Source organism: Entelurus aequoreus, linkage group LG17 (genome assembly GCF_033978785.1).
Source record: "Entelurus aequoreus isolate RoL-2023_Sb linkage group LG17, RoL_Eaeq_v1.1, whole genome shotgun sequence".
Taxonomy (NCBI): Eukaryota; Metazoa; Chordata; class Actinopteri; order Syngnathiformes; family Syngnathidae; genus Entelurus; species Entelurus aequoreus.
This window is the reverse complement of record NC_084747.1, coordinates 8,018,478-8,038,505: the sequence shown is the minus strand read 5'-3', so window position 1 is coordinate 8,038,505 and position 20,028 is coordinate 8,018,478. Positions and strand designations below refer to the sequence as shown.

The 20,028-nt window shown below is 39.1% G+C and overlaps 2 protein-coding genes across 3 annotated transcripts in view; both read right to left on the bottom strand.

Annotated features, from left to right (window-relative positions):
- The window catches only part of LOC133632267 (gastrula zinc finger protein XlCGF17.1-like), a 144,097-nt gene that overhangs the window by 44,112 nt on the left and 79,957 nt on the right, over window positions 1-20,028 (bottom strand). The gene's annotated exons all lie outside the window — the stretch shown is intronic.
- On the bottom strand, window positions 903-19,447 carry LOC133632250 (zinc finger protein OZF-like). 2 transcript variants are annotated; one of them, XM_062024586.1, is made up of 3 exons: window positions 19,164-19,447; window positions 3,083-3,397; window positions 903-1,541 (listed from the first exon to the last, which is right to left on the bottom strand). In XM_062024586.1, exons 1-3 carry the CDS (start codon window positions 19,276-19,278, stop codon window positions 1,513-1,515), a joined length of 459 nt encoding a protein of 152 aa, XP_061880570.1. In that variant the 5' UTR covers window positions 19,279-19,447; the 3' UTR covers window positions 903-1,512. The 2 variants fall into 2 exon arrangements, with proteins under 2 accessions (XP_061880570.1, XP_061880568.1); XM_062024584.1 differs by having other exon boundaries at window positions 904-3,397.

Here is a 20,028-nt window from a genome sequence, read left to right as displayed (position 1 = left end):
TTGAATGTCAGTTAGATACACAGAAACACTTCAGAAGGAGAGAAGATCCAAATTAAACAAGGCAAGCAACATGCAGAAACATATCATGGAGATGATGGAAAATGGAGAGGACAAAATGGAAGTGCAATCGTCTTTCACCAAATATCTCAATGTTGTAAAGGAAGCTGCAAGTGCACACAAATCCCACCGACCAATTCTACTTTCAGAGGACCAAATCAAACACGACATATGGTACAAAGCCAAATTGATCAATGTACATGAATTTATTGAGCATGTTAACACCTGGATAAAAACGCCAACCCTGGAAAATATTGAGGATTTGGAAAACGAAATTAATCCAAATGACAGCAATTCTTCCACATCATCACGGTGTGGCGAAGTTGGGAGAGTGGCCGTGCCAGCAATCTGAGGGTTACTGGTTCAATCCCCACCTTCTACCATCCTAGTCACGTCCGTTGTGTCCTAAAGCAAGACACTTCACCCTTGCTCCTGATGGGTTCTGGTTAGCGCCGTGCATGGCAGCTCCCGCCATCGGTGTGTGAATGTGTGTGTGTGTGTGTGAATGTGGAAATAGTGTCAAAGCGCTTTGAGTTCCTTAGAAAGGTAGAAAAGCGCTATACAAGTACAACCCATTTACCATTTAATGTGGTCTGCCACATCATTTATTTTGGTCCTTCACATCATTTAATGTGGTCTGGGATGTCATTTATCGTAGTCCGCCACATAAATTAATGTGGCCCTCTAAGGGGAGTCATAATAGCAATGTGGCCCTCAAAAAAAAAACCTGTTTGACACCCCCGTTCCGGTCTATCCACCTTTTCTTCTCCTCCTCTTCATATGCCAAGTACTGATTGGTGATACCAGATATTTCGATTATATTTTTGGCCATTTTGTTACCCCAGTAAAAGACATGACAAATATTGGCTATTTATAACTTTTAATGTGCATTTTTCCTATTGGAACACATTACATTAGTTTTTACAGAACACATTTTTGAATGAAAAAGCTCTCTGTTCTGCCACCTGATGGTTGTAGGGGAGTGTGCATGTCACATGTCTTAGGCGAGGGACCAGAAAAAGAGCAGCTCAAAGTCATTTACGAAAAAGACAGATTTTCCCGCCCAAAAGCGGGTAACTCAGACCCCCTTGTGGAGCCAGGCTTGGAGGTAAGGCTCAATGGCAAGCGCCTGGCCCCATGAAGAGGAAACGAGGGTCCCCGCCTCCAATGGGCTCACTACTCAAAAGGCAGGGTCCTCAGAGGTCTGATCCTGGACTACAGAAGTTAGCCCTTGGGACGTGGAATGTCAACTCGCTGGGGGGTAAGGAGCTTGAGTGCCAGGTGGAGAAGTTCCGGCTGAATCTAGTCAAACCTAATTCAACGCACAGCAAGGGGTCTGGAACCGGTCCTCTCGAGAGGGGCTGGACTCTCTTCCACACAAATAGCGAGAGGGGACGGGCGAGGGTGGCGATACTTGTTGCTTGAAAACCGAGCATGAGGGTAATGGGGAGTCAACTATGCCACCAATAAGCATTTCAAAATATCTACAAAACACAAACACCATTTTATACACAATTAGTGACAGACAAAATTATAACTTGTTTTAAATACACTATTTTGGTTATTTTAAGTCCTCTATCAGCAATTTAGTATCTGGGCGCATTGATGCAATCTCACGCTACTTTCATCAACAACAGCATCGAGAGAGTTGTGTGTTTGCTGCCACTAATCATGGCAGAGAGACCACGACTACTTTGGAACAAAAGAGGATCTAGAACCTAGTCTCTGTTCAAACGTTTTACCACAAACTAATCAAATAAATGGTTTTTCTCTGTGTATGTTTTTATGTGTCTTATCTGTCTTCTGGGCGACAAACTAAGTATTTCAACATGTTTTCTCCTGTGTATGTTCTCATTGGACATTTTATCAAGAATGTCTTTGACGGCGAAATGAACGACTGAAAGGGTTTTCTCCAGGGTGTATGACAAATGTGTTCAGTCAAAATGTGTCGATAAAAAGTGTTCGCTATGTATTGGAGGAGTACATTTACAACACGTCATGCTACCTTGAGAATAACGTATACTGCAAACAGATATGTGTTATTTTTATCCCACGTGTTTCATTTTGTGTCGAGTCAAAGCGAGTTTGCTGGTAAAGCTTTTACTACAAATTGAGCAACTGAAGGGTTTTTCTCCAGTGTGCGTTCTCATGTGTTGAGGCAAACTTCCACTGTGAGCAAAGCTTTTAAAGCAAACTGAACAACTAAATGGTTTTTCTCCAGTGTGTGTTCTCATGTGTTGTGTCAAATGGTTTCGTTGGGTAAAGTTTTTACCACAGACTGAACAATTGAATTGTTTTTCTCCTGTGTGGGTAGTCATATGTTGAGTCAAATGGTACCGTTGCGTAAAGCCTTTACCGCATACTGAGCAATCAAATGGTCTTTCACCTGTGTGCGTTCTAATGTGTTTAGCCAAACCGCTCTTGTGTATACTTTTGCTGCAAACTGGACAAATGCCTTGTTTTTCTCCTGCGTGTGATTTGTTGTGTTGAGTCAAAGCAGTCTTGTGAGAAAAGCTTTTACCACAAAGTGAACAATTAAACGGTCTTTCTCCTGTGTGTGTTCTCATGTGGTCAGTCAACTTGTTTCTAGAAAAGCCCTTATGGCAAACCGTACAATTATATGGTTTTTCGCCTGTGTGTGTTCTCATGTGGTGAGTCAAATTGGTACTGTGTGAAAAGCTTTTACTGCAGACTGAGCAATTAAATGGTCTTTCTCCTGTGTGCGTTATCGTGTGTCGAGTCAAACTGCTCTTGTGTGAAAAGCTTTTACCGCAGACTGAACAATAAAATGGTCTTTCTCCCGTGTGTGTTCTCAGATGTTGTGTCAAACTGCTCTTGTAACGAAAGCTTTTACCACAATCTGAACAATCTAAAGTTTGTTCTCCTGTGTGTGTTCTCATGTCTTCAGTCAAACTGCTCTCTTTAGAACATTTTGCACCAGAAACTGAGCAGCTCAAAGTTGTTTTACATTTCTTCTTTTTAAAGCAGTCGGCTTGTTTGTTGTCAGTGTGAGTCCTCATATCACCTTCACAGTCTGTATCGCTGCTCAAAGGTTCCTCAACCTCGTCTTCAGCCTCACTATCTGATAGTGGAGCTAAGAGCTTGTCCACTTGTGGTTTCTCTTCATCATCTTCCGTCTTCACAAAGACAACAGTCAGTGGCAACTTGGTGGTATCACCTTCCTCTGACCACTGAAGACACTCTCCCTCCTGAGTGATGCAGAGTTCCTCCTCTTCCTTTTTAATGTGAAGTAGCTGTGGAGTCTCCTGCTTCAAAGTGGAACTTCCTCCCTGCAGCTGCGGCGGAAGTCCTTCAGGATGACCAATCAGCTGCTGGACGTCTGAGGAACACAAACAAGTTCAATGTGTTAAATTACGATGCATAATATTTGTGTTGTTCATAGGGATGGTTCATAGGCGGTTGTATGATATTGATTCATTTCAGGTTGATCATGGTGATCAGCTGTTAGCGTACATTAACTTGATCCAACATGGCAAACATATCTGTTACAAGATAGTAGTAAATAGTAGGAATGCAACAGTACACGATGTAATCGTGCGTGGGACAATCCGCCTTTATGGACCGGGGTCCTGTGTGTGTTTGTCTACGGTTTCCCCCAGCTTGCAATATACTTGTGGCAGTAGGGCGTGGCCAATTTGACTTGTTGTCGTATAGAAGTCATATAGATCAGTGGTCCCCAACCTTTTTGTAGCTGGGGACCGGTCAACGCTTGAAAATTTGTCCCACGGACCGGGGGGGGAGGTTTTTTTTTTTTTTTTTTCATAAAGAAATACAATCATGTGTGCTTACGGACTGTATCCCTGCAGACTGTATTGATCTATATTGATATATAATGTATATATTGTGTTTTTTATGTTGATTTAATTTAAAAAAAAAAAAAAAAGTTTAAATTAAATTTCTTGCGTGGTACCGGGCCGCGGCCCGGTGGTTGGGGACCGCTGATATAGATGACTCTTTTACCTCGAGCAGTTCCTATGGAATCTTCTAGGAACCTTTAATTCGAAGCAACTCTGACTGTCCCACTTACACATCTGATGTCATCTTTCACATGTGATGCAACTTTGACTGTCAATACTGTCCCACTTACACATCTAATGTCATCTCTCACATCTGATGCAACTTTGACTGTCAATACTGTCCCACTTACACATCTGATGTCATCTCTCACATCTGATGCAACTTTGACTGTCAATACTGTCCCACTTACACATCTGATGTCATCTCTCACATCTGATGCAACTTTGACTGTCAATACTGTCCCACTTACACATCTGATGTCATCTCTCACATCTGATGCAACTTTGACTGTCAAAACTGTCCCACTTACACATCTGATGTCATCTCTCACATCTGATGCAACTTTGACTGTCAATACTGTCCCACTTACACATGTGATGCAACTTTGACTGTCAATACTGTCCCACTTACACATCTAATGTCATCTCTCACATCTGATGCAACTTTGACTGTCAATACTGTCCCACTTACACATCTGATGTCATCTCTCACATCTGATGCAACTTTGACTGTCAATACTGTCCCACTTACACATCTGATGTCATCTCTCACATCTGATGCAACTTTGACTGTCAATACTGTCCCACTTACACATCTGATGTCATCTCTCACATCTGATGCAACTTTGACTGTCAATACTGTCCCACTTACACATCTGATGTCATCTCTCACACCTGATGCAACTTTGACCGTCAATACTGTCCCACTTACACATTTGATGTCATCTCTCACATCTGATTCAATTTTGACAGTCTATATTGTCCCACTTACACATCTATTGTCATCTCTCACATCTGATGCAACTTTGACTGTCAATACTGTCCCACTTACACATCTGATGTCATCTCTCACATCTGATGCAACTTTGACTGTCAATACTGTCCCACTTACACATCTGATGTCATCTCTCACATCTGATGCAACTTTGACTGTCAATACTGTCCTACTTACACATGTGATGCAACTTTGACTGTCAATACTGTCCCACTTACACATCTTATGTCATCTCTCACATCTGATGCAACTTTGACTGTCAATACTGTCCCACTTACACATCTGATGTCATCTCTCACTTCTGATGCAACTTTGACTGTCAATACTGTCCCACTTACACATCTGATGTCATCTCTCACATCTGATGCAATTTTGACTGTCAATACTGTCCCACTTACACATCTGATGTCATCTCTCACATCTGATGCAACTTTGACTGTCAATACTGTCCCACTTACACATGTGATGCAACTTTGACTGTCAATACTGTCCCACTTACACATCTTATGTCATCTCTCACATCTGATGCAACTTTGACTGTCAATACTGTCCCACTTACACATCTGATGTCATCTCTCACATCTGATGCAACTTTGACTGTCAATACTGTCCCACTTACACATTTGATGTCATCTCTCACATCTGATGCAACTTTGACTGTCAATACTGTCCCACTTACACATCTGATGTCATCTCTCACATCTGATGCAACTTTGACTGTCAATACTGTCCCACTTACACATCTGATGTCATCTCTCACACCTGATGCAACTTTGACTGTCAATACTGTCCCACTTACACATTTGATGTCATCTCTCACATCTGATTCAATTTTGACAGTCTATATTGTCCCACTTACACATCTATTGTCATCTCTCACATCTGATGCAATTTTGACTGTCAATACTGTCCCACTTACACATCTGATGTCATCTCTCACATCTGATGCAACTTTGACTGTCAATACTGTCCCACTTACACATGTGATGCAACTTTGACTGTCAATACTGTCCCACTTACACATCTTATGTCATCTCTCACATGTGATGCAACTTTGACTGTCAATACTGTCCCACTTACACATCTTATGTCATCTCTCACATCTGATGCAACTTTGACTGTCAATACTGTCCCACTTACACATCTTATGTCATCTCTCACATCTGATTCAACTTTGACTGTCAATACTGTCCCACTTACAGATCTGATGTCATCTCTCACACCTGATGCAACTTTGACTGTCAATACTGTCCCACTTACACATTTGATGTCATCTCTCACATCTGATTCAATTTTGACAGTCTATATTGTCCCACTTACACATCTATTGTCATCTCTCACATCTGATGCAACTTTGACTGTCAATACTGTCCCACTTACACATCTGATGTCATCTCTCACATCTGATGCAACTTTGACTGTCAATACTGTCCCACTTACAAATGTGATGCAACTTTGACTATCAATACTGTCCCACTTACACATCTTATGTCATCTCTCACATCTGATGCAACTTTGACTGTCAATGCTGTCCCACTTACACATCTTATGTCATGTCTCACATCTGATGCAACTTTGACTGTCAATACTGTCCCACTTACACATCTGATGTCATCTCTCACTTCTGATGCAACTTTGACTGTCAATACTGTCCCACTTACACATCTGATGTCATCTCTCACATCTGATGCAACTTTGACTGTCAATACTGTCCCACTTACACATGTGATGCAACTTTGACTGTCAATACTGTCCCACTTACACATTTGATGTCATCTCTCACATCTGATGCAACTTTGACTGTCAATACTGTCCCACTTACACATCTTATGTCATCTCTCACATCTGATGCAACTTTGACTGTCAATACTGTCCCACATACACATTTGATGTCATCTCTCACATCTGATGCAACTTTGACTGTCAATACTGTCCCACTTACACATTTGATGTCATCGCTCACATCTGATGCAACTTTGACTGTCAATACTGTCCCATTTACACATCTGATGTCATCTCTCACATCTGATGCAACTTTGACTGTCAATACTGTCCCACTTACACATCTGATGTCATCTCTCACACCTGATGCAACTTTGACTGTCAATACTGTCCCACTTACACATTTGATGTCATCTCTCACATCTGATTCAATTTTGACTGTCTATATTGTCCCACTTACACATCTATTGTCATCTCTCACATCTGATGCAACTTTGAATGTCAATACTGTCCCACTTACAGATCTGATGTCATCTCTCACATCTGATGCAACTTTGACTGTCAATACTGTCCCACTTACAGATCTGATGTCATCTCTCACACCTGATGCAACTTTGACTGTCAATACTGTCCCACTTACACATTTGATGTCATCTCTCACATCTGATTCAATTTTGACAGTCTATATTGTCCCACTTACACATCTATTGTCATCTCTCACATCTGATGCAACTTTGACTGTCAATACTGTCCCACTTACACATCTGATGTCATCTCTCACATCTGATGCAACTTTGACTGTCAATACTGTCCCACTTACACATCTGATGTCATCTCTCACATCTGATGCAACTTTGACTGTCAATACTGTCCTACTTACACATGTGATGCAACTTTGACTGTCAATACTGTCCCACTTACACATCTTATGTCATCTCTCACATCTGATGCAACTTTGACTGTCAATACTGTCCCACTTACACATCTGATGTCATCTCTCACATCTGATGCAACTTTGACTGTCAATACTGTCCCACTTACACATCTGATGTCATCTCTCACTTCTGATGCAACTTTGACTGTCAATACTGTCCCACTTACACATTTGATGTCATCTCTCACATCTGATGCAACTTTGACTGTCAATACTGTCCCACTTACACATCTTATGTCATCTCTCACATCTGATGCAACTTTGACTGTCAATACTGTCCCACATACACATTTGATGTCATCTCTCACATCTGATGCAACTTTGACTGTCAATACTGTCCCACTTACACATTTGATGTCATCGCTCACATCTGATGCAACTTTGACTGTCAATACTGTCCCATTTACACATCTGATGTCATCTCTCACATCTGATGCAACTTTGACTGTCAATACTGTCCCACTTACACATCTGATGTCATCTCTCACACCTGATGCAACTTTGACTGTCAATACTGTCCCACTTACACATTTGATGTCATCTCTCACATCTGATTCAATTTTGACTGTCTATATTGTCCCACTTACACATCTATTGTCATCTCTCACATCTGATGCAACTTTGAATGTCAATACTGTCCCACTTACAGATCTGATGTCATCTCTCACATCTGATGCAACTTTGACTGTCAAAACTGTCCCACTTACAGATCTGATGTCATCTCTCACACCTGATGCAACTTTGACTGTCAATACTGTCCCACTTACACATTTGATGTCATCTCTCACATCTGATTCAATTTTGACAGTCTATATTGTCCCACTTACACATCTATTGTCATCTCTCACATCTGATGCAACTTTGACTGTCAATACTGTCCCACTTACACATCTGATGTCATCTCTCACATCTGATGCAACTTTGACTGTCAATACTGTCCCACTTACACATCTGATGTCATCTCTCACATCTGATGCAACTTTGACTGTCAATACTGTCCTACTTACACATGTGATGCAACTTTGACTGTCAATACTGTCCCACTTACACATCTTATGTCATCTCTCACATCTGATGCAACTTTGACTGTCAATACTGTCCCACTTACACATCTGATGTCATCTCTCACATCTGATGCAACTTTGACTGTCAATACTGTCCCACTTACACATCTGATGTCATCTCTCACTTCTGATGCAACTTTGACTGTCAATACTGTCCCACTTACACATCTGATGTCATCTCTCACATCTGATGCAATTTTGACTGTCAATACTGTCCCACTTACACATCTGATGTCATCTCTCACATCTGATGCAACTTTGACTGTCAATACTGTCCCACTTACACATGTGATGCAACTTTGACTGTCAATACTGTCCCACTTACACATCTTATGTCATCTCTCACATCTGATGCAACTTTGACTGTCAATACTGTCCCACTTACACATCTGATGTCATCTCTCACATCTGATGCAACTTTGACTGTCAATACTGTCCTACTTACACATGTGATGCAACTTTGACTGTCAATACTGTCCCACTTACACATCTGATGTCATCTCTCACATCTGATGCAATTTTGACTGTCAATACTGTCCCACTTACACATCTGATGTCATCTCTCACATCTGATGCAACTTTGACTGTCAATACTGTCCCACTTACACATGTGATGCAACTTTGACTGTCAATACTGTCCCACTTACACATCTTATGTCATCTCTCACATCTGATGCAACTTTGACTGTCAATACTGTCCCACTTACACATCTGATGTCATCTCTCACATCTGATGCAACTTTGACTGTCAATACTGTCCCACTTACACATCTGATGTCATCTCTCACATCTGATGCAACTTTGACTGTCAATACTGTCCCACTTACACATGTGATGCAACTTTGACTGTCAATACTGTCCCACTTACACATCTTATGTCATCTCTCACATCTGATGCAACTTTGACTGTCAATACTGTCCCACTTACACATCTTATGTCATCTCTCACATCTGATGCAACTTTGACTGTCAATACTGTCCCACTTACACATCTTATGTCATCTCTCACATCTGATTCAACTTTGACTGTCAATACTGTCCCACTTACAGATCTGATGTCATCTCTCACACCTGATGCAACTTTGACTGTCAATACTGTCCCACTTACACATTTGATGTCATCTCTCACATCTGATTCAATTTTGACAGTCTATATTGTCCCACTTACACATCTATTGTCATCTCTCACATCTGATGCAACTTTGACTGTCAATACTGTCCCACTTACACATCTGATGTCATCTCTCACATCTGATGCAACTTTGACTGTCAATACTGTCCCACTTACAAATGTGATGCAACTTTGACTGTCAATACTGTCCCACTTACACATCTTATGTCATCTCTCACATCTGATGCAACTTTGACTGTCAATGCTGTCCCACTTACACATCTTATGTCATCTCTCACATCTGATGCAACTTTGACTGTCAATACTGTCCCACTTACACATCTGATGTCATCTCTCACTTCTGATGCAACTTTGACTGTCAATACTGTCCCACTTACACATCTGATGTCATCTCTCACATCTGATGCAACTTTGACTGTCAATACTGTCCCACTTACACATGTGATGCAACTTTGACTGTCAATACTGTCCCACTTACACATCTTATGTCATCTCTCACATCTGATGCAACTTTGACTGTCAATACTGTCCCACATACACATTTGATGTCATCTCTCACATCTGATGCAACTTTGACTGTCAATACTGTCCCATTTACACATCTGATGTCATCTCTCACATCTGATGCAACTTTGACTGTCAATACTGTCCCACTTACACATCTGATGTCATCTCTCACACCTGATGCAACTTTGACTGTCAATACTGTCCCACTTACACATTTGATGTAATCTCTCACACCTGATGCAACTTTGACTGTCAATATTGTCCCACTTACACATCTATTGTCATCTCTCACATCTGATGCAACTTTGAATGTCAATACTGTCCCACTTACACATCTGATGTCATCTCTCACATCTGATGCAACTTTGAATGTCAATACTGTCCCACTTACAGATCTGATGTCATCTCTCAGATCTGATGCAACTTTGACTGTCAATACTGTCCCACTTACACATCTGATGTCATCTCTCACATCTGATGCAACTTTGACTGTCAATACTGTCCCACTTACACATCTGATGCAACTTTGACTGTCAATACTGTCCCACTTACACATTTGATGTCATCTCTCACATCTGATGCAACTTTGACTGTCAATACTGTCCCACTTACACATCTGATGTCATCTCTCACATCTGATGCAACTTTGACTGTCAATACTGTCCCACTTACACATCTGATGTCATCTCTCACATCTGATGCAACTTTGACTGTCAATACTATCCCACTTACACATCTGATGTCATCTCTCACATCTGATGCAACTTTGACTGTCAATACTGTCCCACTTACACATCTGATGTCATCTCTCACATCTGATGCAACTTTGACTGTCAATACTGTCCCACTTACACATCTGATGTCATCTCTCACATCTGATGCAACTTTGACTGTCAATACTGTCCCACTTACACATTTGATGTCATCTCTCACATCTGATGCAACTTTGACTGTCAATATTGTCCCACTTACACATCTGATGTCATCTCTCACATCTGATGCAACTTTGACTGTCAATACTGTCCCACTTACACATCTGATGTCATCTCTCACATCTGATGCAACTTTGACTGTCAACACTGTCCCACTTACACATCTGATGTCATCTCTCACTTCTGATGCAACTTTGACTGTCAATACTGTCCCACTTACAGATCTGATGTCATCTCTCACATCTGATGCAACTTTGACTGTCAATACTGTCCCACTTACGCTTCCCGGAAGGGGAAATATGTGATCCACTAAAGAATGTCAAATCTGGAACATTTTACATTCGTATGGCTGAATCCATAGATGTAAAAACCATAGCAGGTGCATTATACAGGTTGGTTATGTTTAACCTGTACATTTTTGTTGTATCGTTCGAATGTGTAGTAAACTTTGAATTAGTGTTAATTTTGTTGACAACATTTTTTTGTCTTAGTTATCGTCAACAACCTATTTTACCCAGACGAAAATAGGACAATAACAAATCACAACAACTTCAAGTTGAAAAGAACAATGACAAAATGAATTGACAATTTAGCTAACAAATAAAAACAAGGGGAAAATGTTGACAGAGACAAAATCCAATCATACTTAATTTCGTCTCTAGCTATGCGGGTGGGGCAGGTTAGAAATCTATCCAATCATAGTAGTACACAGGAAAGAGGCACGGTAAATACTGGCGGGGATCCAATCAGAACATCAACTACTAAACGATGTTTGCATTTTACACCGGGAAACAAGACTATATTGTAGGGATGCAACGATAAACGGCAATAATGATGACGGCGGAAAAACTCCCAAAGGTCGGTATTACCCTTAGAAATTAAAGATCTCCAAAAACTGAGATTGATGAATGCACTTTGATCAAATGACGGCAGACTTACCAGTGCCAGCTCGCTAGCTTGAATGCTAACATGAAAACAAGAGACATACGTCTTTCCCCGTTAAACACAACATACCCCAATCATATTACTGTCTGAGCAACTAAGATGTTCAATTGTGCAAATTGAACCTACAAGCTGTGCTCTCGAAGCACGAAATTATGAAGATCGATCTTTCGTCAGAGGAAAAGAGAGGAGGTAGTTTAACGGTGCATTCAAGTACCGCTAAACAGATTACGACAAACGCTCACCAGAAGTGATATATAATTAAAATACATTTGATTTGTTATGCACTTTTTGTTTGAATAAATCTTAAAGTGCCACAGTACAACATTTACAGCAAGTTTAGCTACTAAAACAGATAAAACACGAAGACTAAGACTTGCAAAATAATGGCTTTTCGAACAATGTGTCTATTTATTTTAGCTATGTTTAAAAAGCGTCTTAAGCACATTTCACAATACTGCGATAATAATGATAGCAGTGATCATTTTGGTCACAATAACCGTGATATGAAGTTCTCATATCGTTACATACCTGCTGTATAAAACATTACAATAAGTCTTCTACGCCTGGAAGAAAGATGGACATATTTTACATTTGCAACGGCAGACAACAAGACACATCGTAAAGCGTGTGGCTCCATTTTCCCTGGTTAAAATACAACCAACTTGAAAAGCCATCTGAAGGCTAATCATCGTGACATCTACGCTACAGGAAGTAAGCCTAAACTAATATTTCCAAATGACTCATACTTTACTGAATTAAAGTTACTATTAAGGATAGTAGAGAAGGAGCAAGACTGTTTACTCAACCACTACTTTTGTAGTACCCATAGGCAAGCTTGCCCGCCAATCTAGAAGAAAACTAATTTGTTTCTTCATTGTGACCTTTTTATTCATATATCATTCAACGTTCATTTTTTTAAATGCTTCATTTTAGCAAAAATAATAACACATAATAAGGTTAGTGTGAAAGTTTATATTTGAAATATGAATGGTCTTGTTGAGGAATTTACTCAACTAAAACTAAATACATTTAGAGGACTAAAATATGACTAAAACACATGTTCGTCAAAAGACTATGATCAAAACTAAATTGAAAACTGATGTCAAAATAAACACTGCTCTGAACGTTGATAGCTAACATTGTATATTCATTTTATCTACTACTTAGCTTGCCAACATGGCCACCGTTCACAACTAGACATGTTCTCTACTGCCAGTTGCATCACATTTGAGAGATGACATCAGATGTGTAAATGGGACAGTATTGACAGTCAAAGTTGCATCATATGTGAGAGAGGACATCAGATGTGTAAGTGGGACAGTATTGACAGTCAATGTTGCATCAGATATGAATGATGACATCAGATGTGTATGTGGGACAATATTGACAGTCAAAGCTGCATCATATATGAGAGATGACGTTAGATATGTAAGTGGGACAGTATTGACAGTCAAAGTTGCATTATATGTGAGCAAGGACATCAGGTGTGGAAGTGGTAGAGTATTGACAGTCAAAGGTGCATCATATGTGAGAGAGGACATCAGGTGTGGAAGTGGGACAGTATTGACAGTCAAAGGTAGGGATGATGTTTGATAAGAAATTATCGAGTTCGAGCCTATTAGCGAATCCTCTTATCGAACCGATTCCTTATCGATTCTCTTATCGAGTCCAGATAGGTTGTTGTATATGGAAAAAAACACACAATATTTGGTTTAACAAAAGATCACTTTTATTATATAAGAAAAAAATATAATCTAATAAATAAATAAATATTGACTGTTACCCCCCCCCCCCTAAAAAAATCAAATAAAAAAAATAAATATTGACTGTTGTTACCCAAAGTATATTAAGTGGGATTTTTCAGAAAAACAAATATATACAGTAACACAAAAACAAGCTGTCTCTGTGATCACTATAGGTGTATAAATAATAATATAGTGTTAAATAAAATCAGTCCCTTGGGCACAAAACTGAAAATAATACAGCTCTCCAAAAAGTGCAATTCTGCTGCTATTTGACATAACTGTTTGTTATGATGCTTTGATATTTTTGCACTTTATTTCTTTATTGAAAGAACATTCTATGAAGAGAAAAGTTGTTTGCAAATGTGGTTACAATGCTAAAAAATGAAAAATTAAAGCTAAAAAAAGAAATACACTTTATTGAGTTAACATTATTTCTTTATAGGGGGAAAGATGTGCTGTAATGAGCTAGGGAATATAACAACTACACTACCCAGCATGCAACGGGAGTGACGAGCATGCGCGGTAGCCCCGAAAAGTGTTGTTGCATGTCGCCACCCGGCAGCTAAGAATGAGGTTATGAGCACGCTGTGAAAGTAAACGTCAAGAACTCAGCCAACACGCCTCGTCTGCATTATTTATAATTAGACAGACAACACATATACAGTGTGATTTTGTTTTGTTTACAAGGAAAGAAAAACAAAAGTTAAAAAAGGGAGATATGTTTTATATATATATGTATGTGCTGCGGTTGCTTTAAGAACGTTGCGACAGCTGCCGTAAAGGAGGTGCGTTGCTAGCCTGGTTGCTATGTTTCCGGTTGGTCATAAAAGTGTTGGTCATGTGTTTGTACCCTGCTCAAATCTCTCAGTAAAGTTATTCATTGGATTATACCTTTTGTTTTGAACTTTATTACACTTTGGAGCACTTTTTCTGGTCCATTGTTTTCCTGCTTTTCCTATCGGCGCCTAATGACTGAGCTAGGTCGTTAGTTCTTGTGATGTCTCAAGGGGCATTTCTGGTTCGGGACGAGATTCGTTCCCAGGGATTCGCATAAAGAACCAACTCTTTTTCTTTACTATAGTGGTCTCGATAACGGGTACCGGTTCTCAAAAAGGGATTCGAGTCCGGGGGCTCGGTTCTTTTCTTATCGAACAACCGCGAAAACCGGTTTCGAGTATCATCCCTAGTCAAAGGTGTATCAAATTTGAGAGATGACATCAGATGTGTAAGTGGGACAGTATTGACAGTCAAAGGTGCATCACATGTGAGAGAGGACATTAGGTGTGGAAGTGGGACAGTATTGACAGTCATATGTGCATCATATGTGAGAGAGGACATTAGGTGTGGAAGTGGGACAGTATTGACAGGCAAAGTTGCATCAAATGTGAGAGATGACATCAGATGTGTAAATGGGACAGTATTGACAGTCAAAGTTGCATCACATTTGAGAGATGACAACAGATGTGTAAGTGGGTCAGTCAAAGTTGCTAAGAATAAAAGGTTACGAATGAAAGGTTAATAATTAAAGGTTAAGAATGAAAGGTTAAGAATGAAAGGTTAATAATTAAAGGTTAATTATGATAAATGTAAAATATTAAGGATCGGAAATCTAAAGGGAACATCCTTTCGAATGGAATGCAAAGTGCCTGTTTTGTGGACAGATGGACCAGTTAACATACTTGGTGTTGTTGTCCCAGAGAATCTGGAGGATCTAGGCTCAGTAAATTATGATAATCGACTAAGAAAGCTGGATACAATTATGCAATTATGGAAATCCTTAACCTTGTATGGTAAAATATCTATTGTCAACCCCTTATTACTCAATGTATTTATTTGTTTTTGTCATTACCAGCTCCACCACAAAACTTTTTTAAGATTTATGAGCGGAGGGTCTTCGATTTTGTCTGGGACGGCAAACCAGAAAAGATGAAAAGAAAGGTTTTGTACAATGAGTATGAATATGGGGGCCTGAAACTTCTCAACCTTGAAGCTATGTGTCTGTCTTTAAAAGCATCAATTGTTCCAAAGATGTATTTAAACACTGAGTGGTACACAAGTGTCCTGTTGGACAAAAAACATGTACTGTATCAAAATAAATTGTATCCGTTTTTACAAGTGATGCCCTCCCATCTTCCTTATGTAGAGAGTCTGCTGTGAAACATGGCGGGGTTCATAAAGGAAACAATCCACTCATGGGGGTGTTTTCAATTTTATGTGCCAGAAAAAAGAGACGATATTTTTCAGCAGATAATATGGATGAACTCTAATATTGTAATAGATGGAAAGCCTTTCTTTTGGAAAAATATGTTTGAAAGAGGAATCATTTTGTCAATGATGGAATCAATGAGAATGGTAAGATTATGAAGTATGATGAATTTAGAACTATGTATGGTGATGCTTGTTCAAGCTTTTCATTTCATCAACTAACTGGAGTAATTGGGAAAAGATGGGAACAAAATAATTAATTATGGAACTACTAAATTTTAGTTTGTAAACCTCTAATAAGAAATTATAGTTGGCAAAAAGGAACTAAAATACAAATAAAAATACACAATTTTTATTTAATAAAGAAATCTTTGAAGGCTGTCCCATACAACACATATGGAAAATGGGAGGACTTTTTTGACTGCCCGTTGCCGTGGAATGCCATATTCAAACTAATCCACAAAACTACTATTAATGTGCAAAATTGTTATTTTCAAATTAAAATGATTTATAATTTCTTACCCACGGGAAACATTTTAAAACTATGGAATATGACAGAGTCAGATGATTGCCGATTTTGTTGTCAGGAGTCTGAATCCACCCTGCATTTGTTTTGGTATCGTAATATTGTGTCTTCGTTTTGGGTGGAAGTTGAAAAAATGTGTTTAAGGGTTGGTTTGTTTATGAAGCTCGATGTGGTTTCTGTTATTTTAGGAGAGTTCATTGACAGTCATGATTTTGTCAATTTAATTATAGTACTCGGTAAAAGGTTTATTTTTAAGGCCAAAAACAGATATTCACTTAGTATTACTTTCTTTAAAACATTTATTAAGTATATTTTAACTTTAGAAAGTGATATGGTTGAAAACGATAATGATGCCAAAAAACATAAAAAAAGATGGGAAGTCTTCAAAGGCTTATTTTGTAAATGTAATGTTGTTTATATATGTTATGCAATCTGTTGTTGTGTTCCCTAATTTAAGTGTCCATAAATACAGGTGTGTGTTGCTGAGTCCGACTTGGACGTGATCTGGACTGTACATGGGTGCTTATTTTGAAAATGTAATTTTGTTTGAGGATTGTATGCAATCTGTTGTGTTCCCTGGTTTTCAGTGTACATGGGTGAAGGTGTGTGTTGCTGGGCCCGACCTGGACATAATCTGAACTGGACCTGGTTTTAAAAGAACCCTTTTGAACAATCTGATTTCATTGACAACCTGGTCTGGTGAAGATAAGGTCCTTTTTTTTTTTTTTTAAATAAAATAAAATAAGATAAATAAGTAAACTTTTTCTTGAATAAAAAAGAAAGTAAAACAAAATAAAAACAATTACATAAAAAATTTAATAAATGAAAATGTTAGTGGACCAGCAGCACACACAATCATGTGTGCTTTAAAGGCCTACTGAAATGATTTTTTTTTATTTAAACGGGAATAGCAGATCCATTCTATGTGTCATACTTGATAATTTCGCGATATTGCCATATTTTTGCTGAAAGGATTTAATAGAGAAAATTGACGATAAAGTTCGCAACTTTTGCTCACTGATAAAAAAAAGCCTTGCCTGTACCGGAAGTAGCGTGACGTCACAGGAGCTAGTATTCCTCACAATTCCCCATTGTTTACAATGGAGCGAGAGAGATTCGGACCGAGAAAGTGATGATTACCCCATTAATTTGAGCGAGGATGAAAGATTCGTAGATGAGGAACGTTAAAGTGAAGGACTTGAGAGACAGTGATGGACGTATCTTTTTTCGCTCTGACCGTAACTTAGGTACAAGCTGGCTCATTGGATTCCACACTCTCCTTTTTTTATTGTGGATCACGGATTTGTATTTTAAACCACCTCGGAAACTATATCCTCTTGAAAATGAGAGTCGAGAACGCAAAATGGACATTCAGTGCCTTTTATCTCCACGACAATACATCGGCGAAATGCTTTAGCTACGAGCTAACGTGATAGCATCGTGCTTTAACTGCATATAGAAACAAAAAAATAAAGGATAGAAGGAAGGATAGATAGAAAATCAACAATACTATTAAAGAGTGGACATGTAAATACACGGTTAATGCTTTCCAGGCTGGCGAACAATGCTGTGCTAACGACGCCATTGAAGCTAACTTAGCAACGGGACCTCACAGAGCTATGCTAAAAACATTAGCTCTCCACCTACGCCAGCCAGCCCTCATCTACTCATCAACACCCGTGCTCACCTGCGTTCCAGCGATCGGCAGAAGGACGAAGGACTTCACCGTCATTTTTGACTCCACTTGAGGAAGAGTGGGGCAGTGATACAAAAACTGCAATTTCTTGAAATTAATATAAAAATAAAAATGAAAAACAACGGCCTCATGTCCCAAACATGTTTTATGAGGAATACCTGCTTTTTCCGCATGTTGTTATGTTACAGCCTTATTTAATCACGCCTTATGAATTATGAATTAAAATGTTGCACATTTATTCATTTGGTACAAAGACATCCTGGATGAAAACCAACGCTTCCCATCCAACTTGTACATTAAAAAAATAAAACACTTTTCACGTTGTCATTTTGCGGTATTGTGTGTAGAATTTTGAGGATAAAAATGAATGTATTCCATTGTGGAATAAAGCTGTAACATAACAACATGTGGAAACTGTGAAGCGCTGTGAATATTTTTCTGATGCACAGAACATGCTGATATTTATTGTGATATACATTTTGTCCACACGCCACATCACTAATTGTATTTAAAAATGTTGTTACAGCATTTTTCCTCCATGATTGTGTTTTCAACAAAGTGTTAGGAAGAAAAAGCGAGGTAGGACTGTAGTGAGTCGAACTTGTCAAGGAAGTCAGTCTACATCTGAACAATGGAATGTTTGGCTGTTTGCAATGTTTTTTTTCTGAAAATACATATTTACAGTCTAATATTCAACGATCCAAATATATATTTTGATTTGTAAAAACGGATAAAACTTTTGCATTCTTTCATCTCCTCTGATGTGAACTCCACTGCCTTCTTCAAGCTAACAAACATGGCGGCTCTTTCGTTACATTCTTGAAAAGTCGGCTACTTTCTCATCAACACTCATTTCGGGGCTCATGATAGTTTTCAAGTCACTCACCTTCATCTTTCGTCTTTATCTCCGTTGGTGATTTGCTGGAAGTTGGTGGCGCTGATTCTCTTTCATGTTCTCTTTTAGCGGACGTCGCCATCTTAGCATAGCAGTAGTCGTCCATCTTCTATCACGTCTTCAATCTTCACTTTAAACAACACTCCATCGCTCCAACCCTTGTGTTGTGGGCTTAAGAAAAAATAAATGTTTGAGAATCTAAAACGCTTTTAGGTGGTAAATCTGAATCTTTTTCGGTAAAGCTCAGTCCGCCATCTTCCTCGCCACCAATGTCTCTGAGCTGCTCGATTCGGTTGCGCATGCGCCGAAATTCAACTATTTCCGGTCCAAACACTTTTTTATTTTAACTTATTTATTTTTTTATTATTATTTTTCTGTTGATAATTGTAGTTTTTGTAATGTTTATTGTGTCCTTCATGTTTTCTTGACAGGAACATGACAATATGTGTGTGTTTCATTCGGACATCGTCTGTGGAAGTTACAATGCATGATGGGAAACTATAACTTCCGGTCTGAACACAGTGAACCTTCCTCACTTGTCTGTCTTTAGTCTTCACACGCTTCACAAATGACTTCTTTCTATCAGATTGGTCGATTAGATTGAATTTACTGTGATTTCTTGTGATATTGGACTGAGTACATTATTTTACTGTGACATAACAGTTCATTGCTGGGAAATATAAAGGTATCTTTAAACCCAGATTCCAATCTAACAAAGGTCTTAACTCATTCTCCTTCTATGCCACATCAATATGGAATGCACTCCCAACAGGTATAAAAGAAAGGGCATCTCTATCCTCCTTCAAAACCGCACTAAAAGTACACCTCCAGGCAACTTAAACCCTAAACTAACACC